Source organism: Eretmochelys imbricata, chromosome 16 (genome assembly GCF_965152235.1).
Source record: "Eretmochelys imbricata isolate rEreImb1 chromosome 16, rEreImb1.hap1, whole genome shotgun sequence".
NCBI classification, from domain to species: Eukaryota; Metazoa; Chordata; order Testudines; family Cheloniidae; genus Eretmochelys; species Eretmochelys imbricata.
Window position 1 is genome coordinate 27,192,160 of NC_135587.1, and position 24,633 is coordinate 27,216,792.

Here is a 24,633-nt window from a genome sequence, read left to right on the forward strand (position 1 = left end):
TAAACATTACATGAATATATTGTCTCATACTATAGAATTAGAATTTATAATCCTTATTCCATGATGAGATATCTTTTAATTAAGATACTATGTTTAGATAGGTTTTTTCCTCAAAAATCCGATTTACATTAAAAATGATTTTAAAAAAAAAATCATTGATTTTTATCCACCCTTCTTAGAATCATAGAACCATAGCATTAGAAGGGACTGCAAAGGTAATCTAGTCTACCCTGTGCCAAGATGCAGGATTTCTTTGTCTCAACCGTACATGCCAGGCTATTCAGACTCCTTTTGAAAACCTTCAGCGAAGGAGCTTCTATGACCTCCCTAGGCAGTTCTTACAGTTAGGAAGTTTTTCCTGAGATTTAATCTAAATCTATTATGCTGTAGTTTGAACCCATTGCCTATTGTCCTGCCATCTGTGGCAAGAGAGAACAACTTTTCTCTATCTTTTTTATGGTACCCTTTCAAGTATTTGGAGACCACTATCATGTCCCCCCTTAATCTCCCTTTTCCAAACTAAACACACCCAGTTCCTTCAGCCTTTGCTCATATGGCTTGTATTCTATCCCTTTGATCCTCTTTGACATTTGTTTCTGGATCCTTCCAGTTTCTCTACATCCTTTCTATACATTAGAGAGCAAAATTGGACACACTACTCCAGTTGAGGCCTAACCAGTGCTGCATAGAGTGGTACTATCACCCCTTGTGACTAGCATGCTATGCCTCTGTTAATGCAACCTAAAATTTTATTTCCCCCCCCTTTTCTTTTTTTCCAACAGCATCACACTGTTGACTCATGTTGAGGTTGTAATCCACCACACCTCCCAGATCCTTCTTGGCAGTGCTGCTGCCAAGGCAATTATCCCCCATTCTGTATTTGTGCATTTGGTTTTTCTTCCCTAAGTGTAGCACCTTACATTTGTTTTTGTTGAATTTAATTTTGTTGTCTATAGCCTAGTTCTCCAATTTATCAAGATCCCTTTGAATTTTAGCTAAGTGTTTGCAAACCCCTTCCTCCCCCGATGTGTGTCATCTGCAAATTTGATCACTGTGCTGTCTATTCCTACATCCAGGTGATTAATAAAGATGTCATAGTGGATCACAAGCTAAATATGACTCAACAGTGTAACACTATTGCAAAGAAAGCAAACGTTCTGGGATGTATTAGCACAAGTGTTGTAAGCAAGACATGAGAAGTAATTCTTCTGCTCTACTCTGTGCTGGTTAGGCCTCAACTAGAATATTGTGTCCAGTTCTGGGCTCCACATTTCAGGAAAAATGTGGACAAATTGGAGAAAATTCAGGGAACAGCAACAAAATTGTTTAAAGGTCTAAAAAAACATGACCTATTAGGAAAGACTGAAAAAAATGGGTTTATTTAGTTTGGAGACGAGAAGACTGAGAGGGGATATGACATAGTTTTCCAGTACATAAAAGGTTGTTATAAGAAGGTGGGCAAAAATTGTTCTCCTTAACCTCTAAAGAAAGGACTGGAAGTAATGGGCTTAAATTGCAGTAAGGGTGGGTTAGGTTGGACATTAAGAAAAAATTCCTAACTGTCAGAGTAGTTAAGCACTGGAATAAATTGCCTAGGGAGATTGTGGAACCTCCATCACTGGAGACTTTTAAGAGCAGGTAGACAAACACCTATCAGGAGTGGTCAAGATAATACTTAGTTGTGCCATAAGTGCAGGTGACTGCACGAGATGACCTCTCGAGATCTCTTCCAGTCCTATGATTCTGTGTTAAATAACATTGGACTGTAATTGGGCGGTGACCCCATCCCCATGCCAGATTGGGCTACAGTAGGCCAGAGTGGCTGTGCAAGGTGGCAGCCAAACAGGGAGGGCCTGTTAGAGAGCCAATCAGGGCTGAGCAGGAGGCAGCCAATCAGGGCCAGGCTAGGCCCTATATAAAGGCTGCCTAGGCAAGAGGCAGTCAGTCCCTTCCAGAGAGAAGGTCTGTCTCCTGAGTGAAGGAGACCAGCACCCAGGACAGCGTAGTGCTGGGTAGGCTTGGGGGGAGCTGAGGAGAGCTCCAGCCCAATACCTGCCAGGCTGCAGGCCCTAATAGAAGGGCCCGCGAGGGGGCCGAAGGGGAAGCGGTCCAGGGAGAAGAGGAGGACAAGGGGAGTGAAGGAGGGGAGGGAGGCTGCCGTCAGAGGGTCCCTGGGCCGGGACCCAGAGTAGAGGGTGGGCCTGGGTCCCCCTCTTTCCCCCTCGTATTACACCCAGCTGTTAGAAGTGGCCATAGCAGACTGCACCCGACCCCTGACAGAAGGAGGTTAGACTTTGGGGGTGTGGTTGGCCACAGTGGCTGGGGCAAAGCAGAAGGACTGCTGTTACCCCCCCACCCCAACCCCCCCAGAAGGGGGTGAGCGTGGACTAGGGGGCTCTACTGGAGGGCAGTGTCCTGAAGAGGACACTGTGAGAAGGGAGCAACGCAGGTCCAGATGCCAACAGAGGGCGAGAGATGGACGGGACACCACCAGCGGAGGGCGCTCCACATGGACTGAGCTAATTCCCGGAGGTGCCACGGTGGTGAGTCCCAACCCCATCGCATGGACCCAGAACAGATCCCCGTGGAATCCCATTTGAGACCTCCTTCCAATCTGACATCATTCCGTTAATAGTTATTTGTTTTTTTGCGGTTGTTTAACAAATTATGTATCCACTTAATGGTAGTTCTGCTGAGCCTGCATTTTTCCAGCTTACTTATCAGAATGTCATGTGGGACTGTGTCAAAAACCTTGCTAAAATCCAGGTATATTATGTCCACCATGTTCCCATATCCACCAAACTAGTTACCCTGTCAAAGAAGGAAATCAAGCTGGTTTGACATGATTTGTTCTTAGTAAATCCATACTGACTGTTAGTGATTAGTAAGGCTGCGAGTTTGTCACAGAGGTCATGGAAGTCACAGATTCTGGGACCTTCGGGATTTCTGCAGTGGAGCTAGTGCTCGGGGTGGAGGCAGCCCACAGAGCTGCCTGGCTGTGCCTCTGCCTAGGAGCTGAGGGAGCGGGATGTTGCCGCTTCCAGGGAGGCGCAGAGCAAGGTAGGGAGCCTGCCCTCTGCTTTACATCAAAAGCCTGAAAAATGGGTTTTCAACAAAAAGTCCATTTAATCAATCAGTTTGTCAAAACACACATTTTGACTGAAAATTTAATAATCCGTTCTAATTAAGATACTTCACGGACTGATCTGTATTTTAATAGCCTCCAAATGGCTCCGTGATCTTAAAGGCAAAGGGATAATGTAACAGTGAAAGTCAAAATCATTGTGGGAGGTAAAGTCTTGTGCCTTGCAAGCACATGCTAACTCAAATGAGATTTTATCATGAGAGATTTGCCATTGTGGTTGAATGAGTGATTTATTTAGAAATAGGTATTATTTAATCCTCTATTTATGAACACCCTTCCACTGAGAGAAGAGTGAATTTAAAATCCGTGTTTATATATATCACGGTCATTGAACCCATATCATAGATGATGTTTGAGTGTACCTTTTTGTCTATCATATTTTTTTCTTTATAGAATAACTGGACTCTTGTTCATTGTTTAATATACTAATCAGTTACTTGTTATCACAATATTAAATGTGCATAACTAATTTAAATATTATGTACTTTATAATTGTAGACCAAGATTTGTTTTCAAACAAATTTCCTGACTATTCAAAATTAAATGTATGTCCAGCTACATGTTATGTGTTTGCCCTCCATTTGTTCAGGTGAACAATCAGAGTGTGATGTTAGATCCCCATATGTTGTTAGAAGAACACTATTCTATCAATGTCCGGGAACACTCGTTGCCATCTGCTGCTTGCCAAGAGCTTATGATCATTTCTTTTGGATGTGAACTTTGCTGCTGTGATTCATGCATTTGCATTAATCCAGTTTGAGGTGAGAATGTGGTCTTTGTTGGAGAACACCTGAAATCTATCTGGAAACTTAAGTTGGAGCGGAATGCAGCAGTCTACTGATTGTGGTGCCTCTTGACGGTACCATTTGTCATCAGTACTCTATGATTTTGCGCGAACTGCTTGTTGATTTCTGGAGACAGTTTAAGGTGATGTTTTAAATCTACAAAGCCCATAACAGTTCGGGACCTGCTTATTTGAGAGACCACCATTCCCCAAGCTATATTGTCACTATTCTTGTTGAGAAGAGGCCTTTGAACTTGTTGGCAGCCCGCTTTTTAATGAGGAGGATCAAGAGTGCTCTCTGTAGAGGCCCCTTTCCTTTGGAATGCTCTGCCCTTCTGCCCCAAAGCAGCCTGAATTGACTTTCCAGGCACACAGCAGAGCTTATTTGAGTGGGCATTAGCGGAGTGCTGAGTCAGTTGAGGGTGGGAAAGTGTGATAGGTTTTCTGAAGCTCCATTGGTTGCGTAACTGGTGATTAGATAATGGATGGTAAGGTGGGAGGAAGAGGTGCTGCTGCTTTGGTTAGTTTTAATGTGTCTCTCCTAAGTTCTTGTGTTCACAGTGTAAGTCAGCGGTGCTCAAGGGATTGCATGGATGCCCTCCGATGTGGACTTCTTCTTAGACCTAGATCTAAATATAAGCATTATACTTATGTTTATTTCCTGAACTGACTTGAAAAAAAAAGTGTTAATATGCTATTATGATAAAGTCACATAAGTACTCTTTTTGATTTTATACTTCACAGAGAATTCTTCCCCCAACATATAATAATCTTTTTGTTCCACACATGTGGCTGCTCTCTCTCAAGAGAATAAGGAAATCCCTTAAGTCAGTTTTTCATAAATACTGTATATTTGCCTTACAGGAGTTCTCCATTCATCATGTTGTGTCACCAGCGGTGGCTGAGCTGAAATTTCCTGCATCTTGGGGAGAGCATGTATAAAAGGAATGGCCTCATGGCCAATGTGACCGTCACCTCCGCCACTCCAGAGGTACAGACTCGCTGTTTATTTTCATTTTGTTAGAGACTATGTCAAAATAAAGTCGCAGCTTATTTTGGCTTCCACAGAAATCCCTTCTGCCATGAAGCATGCCAGCCTGTTTTTTTAGGAACAGTGTAGTTTTTGACTATAAAGTTAACTTTGAATGCTGTACTTCTGAATGTTCACAGCTCATGCAAAAAAACCTTTCTTTTATGCTGTTGATAGATTTAAATCTATCTATATTGACTGATTATTTGCTGAAGTAGTTCTTTCAAATAAAAATAAACAGCTACCCAACTCTGAGTTGGGCCTTAGGGCTTTCCCTTTGATAAAGAATTTTGAAATTTTTGGCTTTCATTCTGAGTAAGAACAAAACCAAATTTCAAGACCTCCAGTCCTCCATGGAATGGAATTACCTTTTCCCACACAGCTCTATGTTCAAATGGTAAAAACGCGTAGATGTGGATGCAAGAAGACATTCGGTGGCTATTGTGGGAAAATAGTATACCACAGGCAAAATATGTAGTGTATCTTGAAATGTATTGGCGTTTTAAAATCTCAACCGGTGTCTTGTGTATCTCCTCTTGATACTATTTTTCTTTTAAATTGGCATCTGTTCAGGGAAGCTGCTGTAAGTAATGATCATCTAAGCTCTCGTTCTTATTCACGATCAGTGTCTATTGCACCATACTATATAGCAGATGTTTTTGCTCTCACTACCTTACAATGGTCTTGTGAAGAAATTTAAAAGATTGTTAAATCCAGTAGCCTTGCTGGTTTGATTGCATTACGTTATAAATCTCTTAATTTAAACTAATCCTTTGTGTGTGTATTTTAAATTCCTCCTAGAGAAACAAACTCATCTGTTTAGTTTTTAAACCACATTTTCAGTTTAGAAGGTATTACTTAAAATTTATTTATTTTTTTTAATCCAAGCCTGCTTTAGGATTATATAAATGTTCCAAGCTCGTGAGTAAGACTGTGTACTGTTCTCTTGCTGTAGTGGTGTAAAATCTAGGATCTCTGATAAAGATCCTGTTGCATATTAAAGGAGATAGTGCTGTGCTGAAGAGCCTGCTCATTGCTAAACTGTTCAGCTAGCTTAAGATGTCTTCTGAATCAGCTGAATAGTAGCAGTGGTTGAAAATCTTGAAAGTGTAAAAATCACTTTTGTAAAAATTACTAGGTTTTAGAAACTTCTTCAATATTTTTAAAAAGGCTATTTTTTGATTTTTTTTTTCATTTGAAAAATTTTAAATCAGGTCTTCAGTTTAGTAGATTCAGAAGAGCTCGTATGCCAGTGAACATTTATTGAAGACCAGGATCTTTGCCATAGCAGTGATTCTTTTACACACAAATCGATATTCATCAAACCAGTGGAGCACTTGGTTGAAGATCCTGTTCTTCATGAAATCATTCAGCTGGTTTAGGAGTGGGCTGAACCATTTCACAGGGGTCTTAGTCTTCAAAAAACTGAACAGGAAGGGTGCAGAAGTCCATTATCTCCACACACAACACAAATGCCTATCGGATAACAATCTGTTTTCCATCCCAGGCTTTGATGCAGGGAACGTTACGAAGGGGATATATCAAAATGCAATTTTGTATTCCTCTCCTAAATTGTTAGTCTTCCCCATACCATATTGTAGAATGGAAATAGTTGTAAATCACTGTTTTTTTTCATACAAAACAGAGATTGAGTTCCTGCTTTAAGTGCAAAACAGAACTAACCTTAAATATGGTGTCTCAATGGCTCTGCAATAATAATTTGAGGAAAATCATGTACTGACTATGGGGACTGGACTAAATGAAGTAATAGGTCTTTTGCAGCTCTACACTTTAATTCTGTGAACTCCTTGGTCTGTTGTACTAGTTTATGCTGTTTATCTTATGCTTCATGGACCCTACTCATAGTTTCATTTTTTCCCTTGAAATGCTTGAGGAGTTACAGTTAAACTGCTCTATTCCAAAAGCCAAGATTTCAATATGAAAGAACAGGCTTTAAAAAATGTACAGTAACTTTCTAGTTTTTAAGTGAAAACATGGTTATGAAATAGATTATTACCGTTTTTTTAATGACAGGTTTCAGAGTAACAGCTGTGTTAGTCTGTATTTGCAAAAAGAAAAGGAATACTTGTGGCACCTTAGAGACTAACCAATTTATTTGAGCATAAGCTTTCGTGAGCTACAGCTCACTTCATCGGATGCATACTGTGGAAAATACAGATGTTTTTATACACACAGACCATGGAAAAAATGGGTGTTTATCACTACAAAAGGTTTTCTCTTCCCCCACCCCACTCTCCTGCTAGTAATAGCAGCATTTCAGTTTACATAAGCTATTACTAGCAGGAGAGTGGGGTGGGGGGAGAGAAAATCTTTTGTAGTGATAAACACCCATTTTTTCCATGGTCTGTGTGTATAGAAACATCTTCTGTATTTTCCACAGTATGCATCCGATGAAGTGAGCTGTAGCTCACTTAAGCTTATGCTCAAATAAATTGGTTAGTCTCTAAGGTGCCACAAGTATTCCTTTTTTCTTTTTACCATTTTTTTTTTTTTTTGCTTGAATTCTGAGATGTCACTTTTAAGTTTGGGTTATTGATGCCACTAGGTCTGCAGTGTTAAAGCAAAGTAGATTTTGCTACTGCCTCCATCTTCAAAAAGGGAGTGCAGTAGATTTAAAAATCTTTTTAAAACTGTTTTTCTCCAAATGGATTACAAGTTCTGTGCATTTTCTCATCCAGGCTTGTTAGGCTGAAAAGAGACTGGCCAGATTCAATTTTTTCAAGTGCAGATGAGGCCAGAGAAAGTATAATTCACCATGTATGCACCATCTATGGGTGGCAGCAATGGTAGAAACCGTAATATAGACAAGACTCAGGTATTTTTATTACCATGTTGCTGCTGCTGCTGGTCGTTTTACCGGGGGTGAATTGTCGGGTTTTTTTATCCTGTACAGACAAGGCTTTGTGATGATCAGTAAGAATCTGAGAGCTACAGCATGTAGATTACAGTTTGGGCACAGCTCTAAATACGAGGTTGAAATTGAGGCCACAATTAAAAACTTTGGTTAATGGTGGTGGCTGCAGTTGAAATGAACATCTATCTGCTATAGGGAGATTACCTTGGTACCTACATGCCTTTGAGCATTAATGAAAATATATCTTCAAAATACCTCTTTAAAATAAAGTATTAGTCCCAGTGTACAGACAGGGGAACTGAGGTATAGAACAATTTAAATGAGTTGTCCAATGTCATGCTTCCAAGCAGGGAACAGTCCTAGTACAGTGCCCTAACCACAAGACCATATTCCAAGCAGAATAGCATAATGGTTTCTAAAGTGACATTGCTGATTTACTGTAGTTGCTGAATAAGATTATTATATGAGATGCCAAACAAATGCATGGAAATAGAGATGGTCTTGCAATTTTTGGGCACAGTGGAAATCCTAACTACAGGGTGGCTAGTCACTAGTCTGTACTACAAGTTTGTGTAATATACAGTGACTTTATTTTTCAAGCCTTTTAACTAATGATGCAGGATTATTGAAATGAGCTGGTTTGTTACTGTCCAAATTTGACCTCAAAGTTCTGTTATTAACCTTTGGGTTTGCTTACTGGCTTGAATATACTGTAGATTCCAGTAACTCTGCACAGTTTTTTCCAGACACTACCATCTTGGGAAGGCTGAAGTAAATAGGAATCAATACAAAATATATTTTATAACGAGATAATATTTCCAAGTTGTTGAGTTCGGGAGAAACCACTAAAACTGCACAAGACGGCGCAGGAAAAAAAAAAGAATTTGATTAATCCAAGTGATCCTTTTGGGGGTAGACAGGGCATACACAAGAGTTACTAGATTAGATTAGTAGAAGTTTTTTTGTTTTTTGTTTTTGTTTTTAAGCCCCTGCGAGATCTCCAGTGCTTGAGATTTGGGCAGGGTTTACAATTTCCTCTGAAAGAGTTAAAAAAGATAGGAGTGTGCTATAAAAGTGTAGTGTTTAATCACATTAATGCAAATTGTTCTCATATTGTTTCAGTGTAGTCCCCCAAAGAGCCTTTAACTCTCACCATTCCCTAAATAGTGTTAATATGTAAATATTGCTAGATTTGTGGATCTTGAGCTGCCAGTATATCGATGATTGTTGTTGTTTGTTAATATTAATTTAAGCATTGACAGAGCATTTAGCAATGTACAGGGCACAAATAATAAAACAGTTCCTGCCCCAAAGAGCTTACTATCTATACTTCTCAATCTTCAAACATTGCAGTGTTCAGCACAAGAAATCAAAATACAATGACAAGTGACCAAAATGTGGAACACTTCTATCTTGCTGGTTGGGCAAATTATAATTGGCAAATGATGTTTTAATGATAAAACCTATTTTTGAGAATATTTTCTGTCTCTGTAAACTAAACCAATTTATTAATAGAATTGAAAAAAACAAATTTCCTCATGTGCAACCATAAGGAACCCCCCACATGGGTCTGCAGCTTTGAACCCTGAGCTTCATATTCACAGCACAGACTCATACTGCTTCAACTAAAGGAGTAATTTATTGTGCATAAGGATGCAATCTCACTTTGCCAATGGGCAACACGGCTATTTCCTCGACAGTCATAGAATGATGGAGATCAAAATTCCTGGATTCTTTTCAAAACTCTGAGAGGAGAACATGGGCTAGTGGTTCGAGACAGGCTAGCCAAGCACTGTAGAATTGTCGCATTCAATCTGAAATGTATGGTAAATGAGGCTTGAGTCTGCCATATTAGAAACCGTGATTGTATTCCCATTTCTGCCTAAAGACTACATGCAACTTCTGTTATCTTATTTGTAAAATGGAGTGCATGACACTTGATTACTTTGTAGGGTTGGGGGCCTGAGGTCTTACTCAATATTAAGGCCTATTAAGCTCACAGAAATATAAACAGTATTTCTGAGGATGAGCAGAACTCATGGTCTCCTGGCTCCCAATCCAGTGCACCTTCCCTAGACTACAAAATAGTCTATGTGGAAGGGTGTGTCTCTCTCATATCTACAGAACAGGGAGCCCATGTGGAATTTTACACTTGAAAACGCTTACTATATATAAGACAAACTGGGATTATTAGATATGTTAGAAAACCCAGAGAAGAAAATAACTATTTTTAATGTAGTTTATTACTATTATTAACCTTTTTCATGAGCATTAAGGAGGGGAGGAGTGATGGGGATTGCAAGAAGAGAAAAGATCCAAGGTGTAGGCCGCAAGACAGAATTGGGCAGGCCAGGAAGTCGAGGACAATGTTTGGCAGTTTGTGTGTGAATGGGAATGTTTGAGACTGGGATGTGGATGGTCATGCCAAGTGGTTGGAGCTGGAGTCAGACCTCGTGATTGGAACTGTGGTCAAAGGTTAGATGGCAGGGTCAGGGTCAGAGACCAGATGGCAGAGACAAGCGTCAGAGCTGGATTACCTGGAGTGAGGCAAGACACAGGCAATGCTGGGTCCAAGGCAGGAGCAGGGCTGGGTCCAAAGCTGGAATAAAGCAGGAGCGGGACTGTAGCAAGGCAGAAGTAAGACTAGGAATAAGTGATCACAGGAGCAATTGCATCTGTTGGTGAAGGCTTTGAGCAGCCAGCAACAAGCTGCTGTTGGGCTTAAGGGCAAGCCCTCTAGCTTCCTTAGCCAGTCAAATGGGGCATTCTATCATGTGGTCTAGTTCAGTGGTTCTCAACCAGGGGTGCGTGTACCCCATGAGGGTATGCAGAGGTCTTCCTGGGGGTATATCAGCTCACCTAGATATTTGACTAGTTTTACAACAAGCTACCTAAAAAGCACTAGTGAAGTCAGTACAAACTAAAATTTAATACTGACAGTGACTTGTTTATACTGCTCTATATACTCTACACTGAAATGTAAGTACAATATTTATAATTATATGATAAAAATAAGAAAGTAAGCAATTTTTCAGTGGATAGTTCTCAGAAAACATCCACTCGATGTGCAGCGGCAGTCAGAAAAGCGACAGAATGTTGGGAATCATTAGGAAAGGGATAGATAATAAGATAGAAAATATCATATTGCCTCTATATAAATCCATGGCATGCTCACATCTTGAATACTGCATGCAGATATGACACTCCATCTCCAAAAAGATATACTGGAATTGGAAAAGGTAGAGAAGAGGGCAACAAAAATTATTAGGGTATGGAACAGCTTCCATATGAGGAGAGATTAATAAGACTAACTTTTCAGCTTGGAAAAGAGACTAAGTGGTGGGGTATATGATAGAGGTCTATAAAATCATGACTAGTGTGGAGAAAGTAAATAAGGAAGTGTTATTTACTCCTCATAACACAAGAACTAGGGGTCACCAAATAAAATTAATAGGCAGCAGATTTAAAACAAACAAAAGAAAGTATTTCTTCACACAGTGCCCAGTCAACCTGTCGAACGCCTTGCCAGAGGATGTTGTGAAGGCAAAGACTATAACAGGGTTCAAAAAAGAATTAGATAAGTTCATGGAGGATACATCTGTCAATGGCTATTAGCCAGGCTGGGCAGGGATGCAAAACCATGCTCTGAAGTGTCTTCTGTTTGCCAGCAGCTGGGAATGGGTGACAGGAGACGGATTGCTTGATCCGTTCATTCTCTCTGAAGCACCTGGCATTGGCCACTGTTGGAAGACAGGATACAGGGCTGGATCGACCATTGGTTTGACCCAGTATGGCCATTCTTATAGCGTGCTGAGACACTTTTTTTTGTATTTTTATGCCTGATTTTTGTAAGCAAGTAGTTTTTAAGTGAGGTGAAACTCGGGGGTACACAAGACAAATTAGACTCCTGAAAGGGGTACTGTAGTCTGGACAGGTTGAGAGTCACTGGTCTGGCTGATGCAGCCTAGCTATGCTCACTAGGCTGTCAGAAGACTGAGCAGGTGCAGGGCCTTATCCCTGACACAGAGCCAATGTAGGTATTCAGAGAGGGGCTACTATGGTCAAACAGGGCAAGGAATAAGATTTTTGTGACCGCATTTTTGGATGGACTGGATGGGGGTAGAGTAGGAATTGCACAATACTGAGGAAATGAGATTGCAGTAATGAAGACAGGAGATGATCAGAACATGAGCAAGCATTAGAGTTGCATTTAGCTGTCTCAGAACTGGACGGGTTTGAGATTTTCAGTAAGTTATGTGGAAAGAAAGCAGCAAGGTTTGGATATGGCCTGGTGTGTGGAGAGAACAGGAGAGAAGAGCCAAAACTGTTCCATTTGAGATTGGGCAATACCAGCCAGTTTCCTTTTATCTGACTGTTTTCTTTCTAATCTAAACTTTTAAAATAGCCTTGTTAGAGACGGAAACTTCTAAGACTTGATACAACTAAAATTTTACTGGAAAAAACATCCTGGTATTTTTTAGATTTTGAATGAAAAGCCTGTTCTGATTAGATAGCTATATAATTTGTCTGTGGTATAGTAAATACTATCATTCATGAGCCACATCTATTTTCAGAAAAGATTTGCAATGCACTGCATGAAAGTTCTTTCTTTATATGTTGTTCAGTTTTTAGTAGAAACTTTTATTCTTATGCATGAATGTGATATCAGACTTAAACTTTATTTTTTGTTTGTCTGACATGAAATCCATCACTTTGCACATAAGACTTAATTTTTCACTTTCTGTAGGATAGTAGCAGCTCTGACTCTCTGGAAGGAAGGAGTTCAGACTATGCCAATAAAAGCTATGATGCGGTTGTATTTGACGTATTGAAAGTAACTCCTGAGGAGTTTGCAGTAAGTAAAAAATGTTTGCATTATGCTTATAATATTCAGAGCTAACAATATAAAAATAGCATCACATTTTTTATTCTTTTCCTTCAAAATAACACCTTTTAGACAAGTCTTTAAACAAGTCTTTCAGCAATCTCAAAGATAAGTTTCTGATCATATAAATTTTGAGATATATGCCTCAACATGAAGCATTCAGTACTGAACTGATTCAACATCTTTGGTTTTCTGTTGAAACTAATTACAAATCTGTTTTGGATTTTTTCCAAAATATTAGATGTTTTCAAGTGGGTTTTAAAACTAGTGCTAAATATCCACAGCTCTTTGGAAGCTTGCTGATGCAGACACAGCCCTACTCCCTGTTTTATTTTTTAACCTAAATCTCTAGCATTGTTTTTTTCATGGTTATAGAGAAACAGTTAGTTCTTGAAAGTTGAGGGAGTCAGTTTTCATACCCCCGTCACCAATTTTCAGTACCAGATTCAAAGCAAAGCTTCCATGCCAGGTACAGCTCTTTGCTCTCATATTATTTGGCTTCTGTTTTAAACTACTACATGTGTAACATGCTACAGAGCAAGAAGAAGCGATCACGGGGTACTGAAGGTGGCTGAAAGAGTGTACAAATGTACCAGGCACTTGAACAGTATAGTTGGACATAAAATGTGGTGTCAGGTTTAAGCTCCCGCAATGCTTACAAAACACGATGGCCACAAACAAGACTTCCATACCATTGTAACAAATGTTGTCATAACTTTTGTGGATCTGTCATCTTGGAACAAGTCTTGACTGACAGTGCCTCATCCTGCACCAACTTGCAGTTCTTTGGATGTGGACTACAGGTCATTATGATAATACATTAAAATTAAAAACTCTCACTTAACAGAGCTACATTAGTTCAGTTATAAAATCACTTGATGCTTTAACTTCCATTTTCCCAAATTTAACTGAGCACCGCCCACAGGATTGGCCTCCACAGTTAATATAATAAAAGTTCAAAACAGGTTGAAAATAATGTATACAAATTAGAATCATGGAACTGTAGAAAATTGATAAAGGAAACGAAAGGACACAAAGAGATCAATGGCCAGTAGAATAATGAAAAGAAGATGGAATTTAAGATATTAGGAACAAAAGGAATCCTAACAATGGTATTGGTCCATTAGTAGATGGCGGGGGGGGGGGAGGGAATCAGTAGCCATGAACAAAAATTTCAGCAGCTCAAGTAATATTTGCCTTTGTAGCACTTGTAGTGTAGCCTAAGGAAAATCATATAATGCTTTGATTTATTTCAGTTATAAGAGTTCTCATGCCCAGTATTTAAAAACAAATCCAACAGAAAAACCCCTCTTCGCCAAGGCACATTAAAGGCTCTCTTTAATGCCCTAGTGATATTTCATTACTGATCTCCTATATTTGGGGCAGCTAGGTATGTCATCTGGTTCCGGTTCCTAGGGGGACCTAGTTTAATTTAATTTTACTAGGAATTAATTGATAATTACTAACAAATTATATTTTATGTTTCCCACTACATTGACTTAAATCATGTAACATTCCCTTCACTGAGAATCTCAAATAGATTGAGTGAATATTAATTCAACTGAGGAACTTTTCACAGGAAGTCTTGTAAAGCTAAATTTATACCCCCTAATGGGCTTGGTCTAATTATTGGCAGTACTGAAGGGAATAGGTCCATGGCACAATAAGTAGTCAGTGGAGACTGGAATTGGTATGTTACAACTAGATTCCCAGGGAAATTGGGGATAACCAGTCCAAGGTCACTCCCTAAAGTTGAGTGTTGTGGTTTTTTTTTAATAATGTAAAAATAAAAAGTTTGGGAGGAAATGTCACACTGGTATATTCTTGCCAACATTATCTAGCTTGGGTACTGAAATCCCATAAAGAAAAAACTGGCAGTTTTGCCCAACTCTTGTTGAATTTTACTGTCATATCTTCACATTTTTTCTTGAACAAGGGATTATGCGAAACATGGCAGGAAAGAGACAGTGATTTACACTAGAGATGGTACTTTACTTGTAAAACATATGGTTGTGCTCTGTGATGTGACAGTCCCAAGGGGATCTCTGGGACTGAGCCCCTGATGTGCTGAAACTATCTCTGAGCCCATTTTCCCTGCCAGCTTGGGACTCTGGAACCATGTCTTGTTGAGCCAGACATGATAGCCTGCTGCAACACAGACCCAGGGTCTGAACCACGCCCCCAAAGCTGCAGACTTAACTGAAAACAGCTCAGCAAGTACTCCTGTCTTCAGCACCCAGACACCCAGCTTCCAATGGGATCCAAACCCCAAATAAATCCGTTTTACTCTGTATAAAGCTTATACAGGGTAAACTTATAAATTGTCCACCCTCTATAACACTGATAGAGATATGCACAGCTGTTTGCTCCCCCAGTTATTAATCACTTTGGGTTAATTAATAAGTGATTTTATTAAGTATAAAAAGTAGGATTTAAGTGGTTCCAAGTAATAACAGACAAAACAAAGTAAGTTACCAAGCAAAATACAACAAAACACGCAAGTCTAAGCCTAATACATTAAGAAACTGATTACAGATAAAATCTCACCCTTGGAGATGTTCCAGTAAGCTTCTTTCACAGACTAGACTCCTTCCTAGTCTGGGCTCAATCCTTTCCCCGGTACAGTCCTGTTAGTTCCAGCTCAGGTGGTAACTCGGATTTCTCATGATTGGCAGCCTCCTTTGTTCTGTTCCACCCCCTTTTATAGCGTTGGCACAAGGCAGGAATCTTTTCTCTCTGGGTCCCCACCCCTCCTTCCAAATGGAAAAGCACCAGGTTTAATGTGGATTCCAGTAACAGGTGACCTGGTCACATGTCCTGTGAGACCCCAAGCCTCCATTCTTCCGGCCTGACTCATAGGAAGGCTAGCAAGTAAACAGAGCCATTTACAACCTATTGTTCTAGTCAGTGAGAGCCATCAAGATTCTAAACCACCATTAATGGCCCACACTTTGCATAATTACAATAGGATTTCAGAGTTATACTTCATATGTCTAGTTTTAGATACAAGAATGATACATATGTACAAACAGGATGAACACACTCAGTAGATTATAAGCTTTGTAATGATACTTTACTGGAGACCTTTTGCATGAATATTCCAGTTATATTATATTCACATTCATTAGCATATTTCCATAAGACCTATGGAGTGCAACGTCACACACACCTACACAAACCAGATTTTTGAAGCCCCTGTAGTTGAGTTTATTGGCAGCCAGTCCCATGTTTGTCCACAGGCTTCTTCACCACACTGTAGCTGAGTAATGCTGTCATGTCACTCAGGTATGCACATGCCAGAACTGTCACCCTAAAGTTTAAGTACTAACAAGACTGGTAGTCCAGGGCTGCATGGACAAACCACTTACAGTTACATTAGACTTGGATAAAGATCGTTAAAGTATGCAAATAAACCATTTTCAGGCAAAACTTTCTATGATAAAGTATGACAGTGCAGTAACATGCTGATACTCAGAGGGCTGCCCCTGCTGCTGCTGGCCCAGCACAAGCAGATAACTGAAAAAGATCCTAATTAAGAGGTGAATCTCCTCATTGAGAAAATGTTGGCACACAAGCCAAGACTCCTGAAAAGCCATACCCAGTAAAAGCAGCTGTAAATATGTACTTGTTTTATTTTCATACTAAATTATTTTTAACACTGTTTTGTTACAGAGCCAGATTACTTTAATGGACATGCCAGTATTTAAAGCTATACAGCCAGAGGTATGTTTTCTTAAATTCACTGTTAATATTTGTTTGGGGTATTTGGGGAAAAAGTGACCAGTTGGATAAAACACTTTCTTATAGGTATAAATGATTAATGTGGTGCCATAAATGTATATAAACACTGCATGACAAATGGACTCTTCAACTATAAACATACAAGCAAAGTGGACTAGAGAGACTAGAAGGCATTTATATCTGTACACTTCAATTTTGTTAAAGCTCACACATGAAGATCCTCATGCTGATATGCAAAGTAACCGTGTGAGTGGTCCAGCTAGCACCTTTTTCTTGGAGACATCTTGTGCTAGATATGGAGCATTAGGCTGTTGTAAAACTACCACAGGAAATGTGCTGAGTTATAAAAATAGTGCTTGCTTATCTCCCCTAAGTATATACTTTCTTTTTCTTTTAAACTTTCCTTCTAGAAAATGAAGGAAGACCATTTGTATGGAAAATTAACAAAGTGAAAATTATTCTGTTTAAGCAATCATTAAGTCAGTGTTTGACCTATATTCTGTGTGTTTTAAAAATCATGTTGTATCTCTGAAGTATATTGTGTGTTTGAGATACTTAAAGTTTTGCGAGTTACAAAAATTATACTAAGAGCCAGATTTTCAGAAGTGCTCAGCACCCATCAGCTTTTATTGAGAATATGAAAATCTAGTACTAAATTCTTTCTTTTGTTGGTTTTGAGAAGCTGTACAGCATTAGTCCCAACTGCCAACATGCGCAATCTCAGAATATTATAAATTTAGTGCTTAGATGCTTTATATAATATGCTCTGAGTTTCATTCTCTAGGGATAGTGTGATGTGTGAATTTTCCTATAAAGCTGATAGCTTTTCCATTTAAATGCTACAGGGAGTTTGGAGACACATTGGACTCTGCCTTCAAGGACTTCTCAATCAACAAGGTGTTATTCCAGAGCTCTTGTCCAAACAGATTAGGGTCTAACTTCTCTGCAGTGTACAAGCCCAGTGTTGGGCCCAGCTTTTTCTTCATAAGTCCTCATTGAAGCAGAAGCCACTGTTTCTCTAACTGGGTCTTTTGAAATTCATTCTCAGCCCAGTCTCCCTTGCTGGGAAAAAGAGAGGTTCCATATGCTTTTTTGGTAATACAGACTCAACCTCAGTTTGAGAGAACTGCTCTTTTTCCACCGTTCTGTCTATGCAGGAAGTTGATACTCAGATCTCATTAATCTGTCCTGGTGACATCACACCGAAAAAAATGGGTATATAAGAGATTCCTTTTTTTTTCCTGCCCATACCAGAGAACTAACAAAACAAAAGTTACTGTAAACAGCGAAGTATAATTTGATTTAATTTCTTTAGCAGACTTGTTTGTATTGCATGCTGCAATCTTTCCTATGCATTTTTATTAATGATTTGTTGAGGCTACTGGTAAGGTATACATAAGAATGGGAGACTTTAGTTCTGTAACCTGATTATTAGGTGTGTTGGATAGTGATTTTGAAATATTTGCATATTATCAGTCTCTAATAAAATAACTTTTCAACAGCCCAAGATCTCCTGTAACAGGGTTCTACCGAATGTCTCTTGAGCTGCTAAGGCAAAGTTAAATATAGCTTCTACGTGAAGTTTTGGAGAACATACATTGTGAAGAGCTCTGTGCAGGCACTGATACTAGCAGTTCTTCTGAAAGACCTTTTTTTCAGCAGCTGTTCTTCATTTTCTGAACACTGCCAGAGAGCTAACATTTGAGATGGTTGCTGAGAAGTTTATCTGGTGTATTAGATCATTTTAATGTTAGGATCATAATGAAGGACTGCATTGCATGACCTCAGTAGCTCCTTATTGATGGGCTAGCATACGAAGGCAGAGTCCCTGGGGGTATGTCTACGCTGCAGCTGGGAGGCATGATCACAGTGTGGGTAATCAGAGCTCAGCTCAAACTAGCATGCTAAAAATAGCAATGTGGATGTTGTGGCACTAGCATGGCCCGGGCTAGCCCCCTGACTCTCAGCCCATCTGACACCCTGGGTCTGAGCTGACTCTTACATGCTTCTTACAGTAAACAAAGTTACCTCTACCAAAGCTACAGGAATGGAATACATCAAGTCTGTTCTTAGCTCCGTGTGTGAGTATTGTGGCTTTGCAAACTGAAGTTGGACTATCCAGTTGGACGTGGATCAGTCTGCAGTGTAATAAAAGCTCTTTTATGCAAATCTATTTTCCCCAACTCAACCTGCCTCTTGGGGGAGGCATACCATGTCAGATGCCTCATTGTGGAGCCACATTCACTACAACAGTGCATTGTGTCCTGAGCTTTCACTCTTTGGGTTTTCTATGAAGAGTACTGAACAGCCTTCCCAGACCCACTACTTCTCTGTGGATCAAGCTTTTAGCACCATGCTTTGCTCTGCATAGCCCTTGAAGAGAGGATTGAATGCTTCTGTCTTCTTAGCCTCAGACTTCTTCTGGTGCCAAGACAGTATACCTGAGCCTACTACAATCCTTGTCTACCTTCCATATCCGACAACACATCTGTCTCAGAATGATGGGCTTCTCCATGGATGAGATCCCCATACTTGTCTATATGAGGACTCATACAAAAGTTACATTCCAAACATGGACAGCTTGGACATGTTACCTGCCCCACAAAGACCTTAAAATAGCTCAGCTGATTATCCCTGGAGTCTCATGTATGGAGTCCTCAAGTCCAAAAGCTCCTTTGGCTGGCATCACAGATGCTTCCAGTGTGGGCGAGGGCATACACTTCTAAGAACTAGAAGTTCATGGTCTCTGGAATGACCAGGAAATGACTAGGACCAGGTTGACAGATAATACCTCAGCAAAGTATTAACCAAAAAACATGGCAGATTTCTTTCCTGAACACTTTGTGATATGTGCTCTAATATATACCGGCTGGCTCTGTACCTAGCTAAAGATAAAACTGTGCAGGCAGATTATCTCAACAGGGAGATTTGAGACCAGCACAAGTGTCACCCTGAAGTTCAGTGGTGAATTCTCTTTTTACAGCTTGTTATATTCAAGACCTATCCTGGCCTGCAAATAGAACAGCTTACTGCTTGAAAAACTGCCAGGCCTCTTAAGATGGCTCAGACTTCCCTGTAAATCCAGCCCCTTTTCCTAAGAAAGCTGTGTTTGCTGCTTGATTCACAAGGAAAAGGGCTTCACGCCAAACCTTCTTCTCCCTTGGAGGTTTGAGACCGTAATCCCAAATAATTATGACGCTGAAAAAAGATTTTGGCGCATTTGCTGTCAGGACCTATCCCTGGAGATGCTGCTTAATTGATATATCCAACATGCATATCTCTCAAACATTTCTTGCTCCTGTTCACAATACCCTTGTTACAACATTCCATAGGTGCATACCTCTTGGGTAAAATAATTCAGGAGAGTTGTATGACCTCTGCCTCAGTGTTTAGTCTTCAGACACACCAGCAAAGTTGTTGACATGCTTCCTGGCCCTGTCAACCACAACCAGTGCATAAGAACCACTTCAAATACTATGGGGCGGGCAGTAAGTGATCACACCTGCAAAGTAGAGGGAAACAGGTGCATCAGGGCTGCTCAGTCTCACTTCATTTGGAGGATAAGATGGATGCAAAGGAAATAATGGTCTCCAAGATATATGAGGAGGGCATTTCAGACAGAATTCTGTGTCAACAGCTCATTAGTCCAGGTGTTGGGAAGCCCCACAAAATGCCCTGCTGACTGAACCATCAAAGTAGCACTTTAGCCTGAGATAAGCCCATCAGTTCTCCATGGACATGTGTTGCTGCTCAGTGGACAGTGCTGTGGTCTGTGATCCTACTGTTTACATGGATTTAGTCTAGCACCTGAAGCTAGAAGAAAAGCTACACAATGAGAATAGACACTGAAAAACAAAGAAAAGGGACATGAACAGGAGTGTAAAGTCCTCGTCTATTATTGCAGTCTGTTCTGCCAGCCAAGCTAGCTGGTGATGAGGAAGCCAAATCTGTTCAGACATATGTCCTACAACAGGCAGAGTACAACCTGCAAGGGGGGGAGGGTCCCATGCTCCAGCCCAAGCCTGAATGTCTATACTGCAATTTTACAGCCTCACAGCCTGAGCCCCATGAGCCCGAGTCAGCTGACATGGGTCAGCCATTGGTCTTTAATTGCAGTGTAGATATACACTCAATCTTGTCACTTCATTTCCCCTCTGTCTCTCTTACCTGCCTCCTTCCTCTTCCTCCTTGTTCTCTTCCCCCTATTCCTTTGTCCTTCTGTTTAATTTATCACCTCCTAATAAAACTCCATCCAAGGTATTTAAACAAACAAACTAACTCATGGCACCAACATGATATTTGCAGGCCATTATACTGATTAGTGTGCTTATGCATTATACCACTTTTTCCTATTCTTTTTATTTTTTTGTATTTAGATTGTAAGATCTTTAGGGCTAAATTGGGGTGGGCAAAATTTTTGATCCAAGGGCTACATCTGGGTGGGGAAATTGTATGCAGGGCCATGAATGTATGGCTGGGGCAGGAGGTTGGAGTGTGTGTGTGTGGGGGGGGGTGATGTGCAGGAAGGGGCTCAGGGTGAGGAGTTAGGGTTCAGGAGGGGGATCAGGATGGTGGGTTGGGGTACAGGAGGGGTGCAGGGTGCAGGAGGGGGCTCTGGGCAGGTAGTTGGGGTGCACATGGGGTGCGGGCTCTGGCCCAGCACCGCTTACCTCAAGTGGCTCTGGGGTGGTAGCGGTGTGTAGCTGGGCTAAGGCAGGGTCCCAGAAGTGGCCAGCATGTCCGGCAGTGGCTCCAGGGGTGCGGTGGGATGGGGCAGGTTGCTCTGCTGCGCGCTGCCCTCACCTGGAGGTACCACCCCCGAAGCTCCCATTGGCCGTGGTTCCCTGTTCCTGGCCAATGGGAGCTGCGGGGGGCGGTGCCGGCAGGTAAGAGCAGCGCATGGCGCCCTCTGCCCCTCCCTCCCCCAGGGGCTGCAGAGATGTGGTGCCAGCCACTTCCGGGAGCAGTGCGGGGCCAGGGCAGGCATGGAGCCTGCCTTAGGCCCCCTGCACCACAGGGCTGGCAATCCTGCGGGTTGGATCGAAAGCCCTGACAGGCCGAATCTGGCTTGCGGGCCGTAGTTTGCCCACCCGTGGGCTAAATACACGTTTATTATTGTATTTGTACAGTGCCTCGCACAATGGAGCTGCATTTTGGTTAGTCCTGAGGCAGTAATGTAGTTACAGAATAAATAGGTAATAAGATGCATCTGAATGCAAAAGGATCTCCGTGCAAAGGAGCCAATCTGAGCCCCATAGTGAAATGCCATTAAATTTTTCCAAAAAGGTACTCAAGTCTTGTTCCTTCCTAATTTCTTCTGTAATGCAGACACAGTGTGAGAGCATGATTCCAGCTAAAGCATTATAGAGCCATCAACAGAAGGCTCATCTGAGTGCACACAATGCCCAAAGGCCTAAAAGTTTCTGAAGTTGCCACAAGGTCACCTTCTCTGTAGCTATTACCCCCATCAGTAACTCCTTCCTTCAGGCACATTACTTTATCCATTGGTAAGCACAACTCACCCACCACAGTGTCAAATTCATTGCCCAGATAGGTCAGAGTCGTGTCTGGCGCCTCTGCTTTTTCAGGGTCGAGCAAAATACTCAGTCTGTGTCACAGCCTGAAAGAAATTGAGAAGTCAGTAGTAGTGCCCAAATCCCTACACTACTGTGTACAAGAAATCATCCAAATTGTGAGCCACTGCAGCCAGTCTCGTTTCCCTTTTCATTACCTGACCCAGGAATTATTTTAAATTTCTCCAAGACAACACAGAAAAGTAAACCCCTTGGGCATGGCCATCCCATAATAATCCCCTTCAAAGGTGAACCCTCACAATTCAAAACCTTTTGGATACACTGGCAAGAGACAAAATGCTGATTTGTTGTCACTCTTCACTCCACAGTGGCCCTTCACCAGCTCCACAGCACAAATGTTTGCATCAATAGCATCACTGACTGATGAGCGCTGAGGATATGACACATGATGTGTCAGCTGATACTCACCTAGGGACTTCTTGGCCATAATCCCCAGTTGGGAAAACCTAAAATTGGGAAAAAGAAGGGAAAGAAAGAGCCAGTGATATGATCAGCATCTGGATTATGTTGGCTCTTCGCCCTTAACACACATCGCGTGGCAACTGCTGACTTCAGGTTATGGAACCCTGGATCTGACATAAGGTATCCAGAACCCTTCCCAAAAGCCTTCACCTAGTTACTCAGCTATGAGTTCATAGGAGTCTAGGAGCCATTTCCACTAGATATCCAATTTAAGTGGAGTTGGGGCCAGTCCTGTTAACAGGACCATAGTTTTTTTCAGAAAGGGGAAAACAATCTCTCTCTACCTCTCTGTGACAAGGTAGTCTGTGCCTTTAAGGCTACTGGAGTCTAGGGTCAGCCCACCCATGCAATGCGGCCATAGTCCTTTAAGATTTTGGGATTCTGAGATGTCCAAAGGACCTAGGAAATAAGAGATATTGCAAGAAAGGAAGCAGTCCTGGGAATAAGTACTGTAGTGTTTGTGAAGACAACCTGGGATCAGGAACCTTGCAGGGTGGGCAGGGCAACTCTCCTCTCTCTCCCAGGTGAATGGGATGAGCTTTGGGAAGGGAACCAACATCTATCCTGCTTCCTTCTTCACAGCATGGAGACACCATCAGGCAAAGGCCAGCTTGCTGATTCTTCCAAGATGGAGGACTAATTGTGGAAAAGGGGCCAGTTGAAGGATAAGATGGTGAAAGCCCTATTACTGGCCTAAATTACAACTTCTGTTCCAGGGACGGGAGGGCTGGGGCTGGGGGTGGGAGTGGGATTCCTGTCTACAGTAACTAGTTCTTTGAGATATTGTAGTTAGTGTGAATCCCACAATCTGCCCCTGCTTTGAGTGCTCAGGAGCTTGCAGTTTTGAATTGCGAGGGAACTGAGGAAGGACTGTGGATGCTCCACCATTTATGTGCTCATACAGGGACATGGGGTGTGTGTGGTCCCAAAAGACACTGCTATTCAGTAAAGTCTGTTATAACCATGAGCTGCAAGCACATGTTTAGTGGCTCCACAATGATGACAACATCTCAAAGAACCACACTTCCTGTAAAATAGATAACCATTTTTTATGGGAGAAGTGCAGGAAAGTAAAGGAAATAAAATTTTAAGAGATATTTTTTGCTGATGAGTCGGTAAATCTTTTTAGATCAATTACTTTCATGTAAAGTGTTCTTGGGTACAGTATAGGGAAAGAGTACTGGGCTTTGTTTTGCGTTGCAGAGCTTGCAAACTGCTGCTGCTTATACAGTGATGTAGTATCTGTAAACTATTGGGCCTGGTTCTTTTTTTTTTTTTTTTTTAGTGTTCCTAATGAATTGATCCACCTAAGCTTTTTAAGCTGTTTGAATTTATCTGAATTCAAGAAGATTATACTCACTCCTTCATCCTACACATACACACCCTTAAGTCTCTAACTGACAAATTTATTTCCCATTTCATAGTGGTTATTCTGTAGCACATTATGGAGTATTTGCTTAGCCTGTTAAAAGTGGCTAATACATTGTATTTAAGTAGTATTATTTGGATATTTCCTTAATTGAGTGAGAATTATTGAAATGTTCTGTTTTGTTGCTTATGTCTCAGCTGGGCCTAATTCACAAACACGGACCGAGTTTTTTGAGTATGTGACTGTGACAGACAGTAGAAAATGAAAATTCATTTAACATTACTTTTTAAAAAATTGTTAGATTCTGTCCTATTTTAGAAAGCAAAATAGTGAAAACACAGAACTTCTAGAAAGCCATGTAGGTGATTTAGTATATGGTTTGGCAGGGTGCAAGGAAAATGGAAATTTGCAAACATCACACTATGGCTGCCCTGTTGCCTGATGTTTATAACAAGCAACTAATTTTATCATTTAATGGTTGGAAATATTTTTCATCCTGAATCGGAATAAAACCCCAAACCTTAATTATTTTTGCAGAAGGAAATTACACTGTTTCTTTTTAGAAATACTGTAGTAGGAACATTTTGGTGTTTCTGAAATGAAATATGCTCCCTGGGCTCCCAGATTCCCCAAGAGCCTGGAAGCCCTCAGAGCCCTGGCTCTGAGCCAAGCAGGCTGCTGAGCAGCCGGGAGCCTGGGAGTCCAGCTACACTCCAGCCTACCAGACAGTTTGCTGAGCAACCCCAGG

The 24,633-nt window shown here is 41.1% G+C and overlaps 1 protein-coding gene across 2 annotated transcripts in view; it reads left to right on the forward strand.

Moving 5' to 3' along the window:
- The window catches only part of RALGPS1 (Ral GEF with PH domain and SH3 binding motif 1), a 391,212-nt gene that overhangs the window by 43,012 nt on the left and 323,567 nt on the right, over positions 1-24,633 (forward strand). Inside the window, exons 4-6 of one of the 2 annotated variants that reach the window (XM_077835616.1) lie at positions 4,794-4,920; positions 12,582-12,689; positions 16,392-16,442. In XM_077835616.1, coding sequence (XP_077691742.1) covers positions 4,864-4,920; positions 12,582-12,689; positions 16,392-16,442 — 216 coding nt within the window. In that variant the 5' untranslated portion in view covers positions 4,794-4,863. Of the gene's footprint in view, positions 1-4,793; positions 4,921-12,581; positions 12,690-16,391; positions 16,443-24,633 lie in introns of those variants that run through there. The other variant, XM_077835617.1, reaches the window with a different exon arrangement.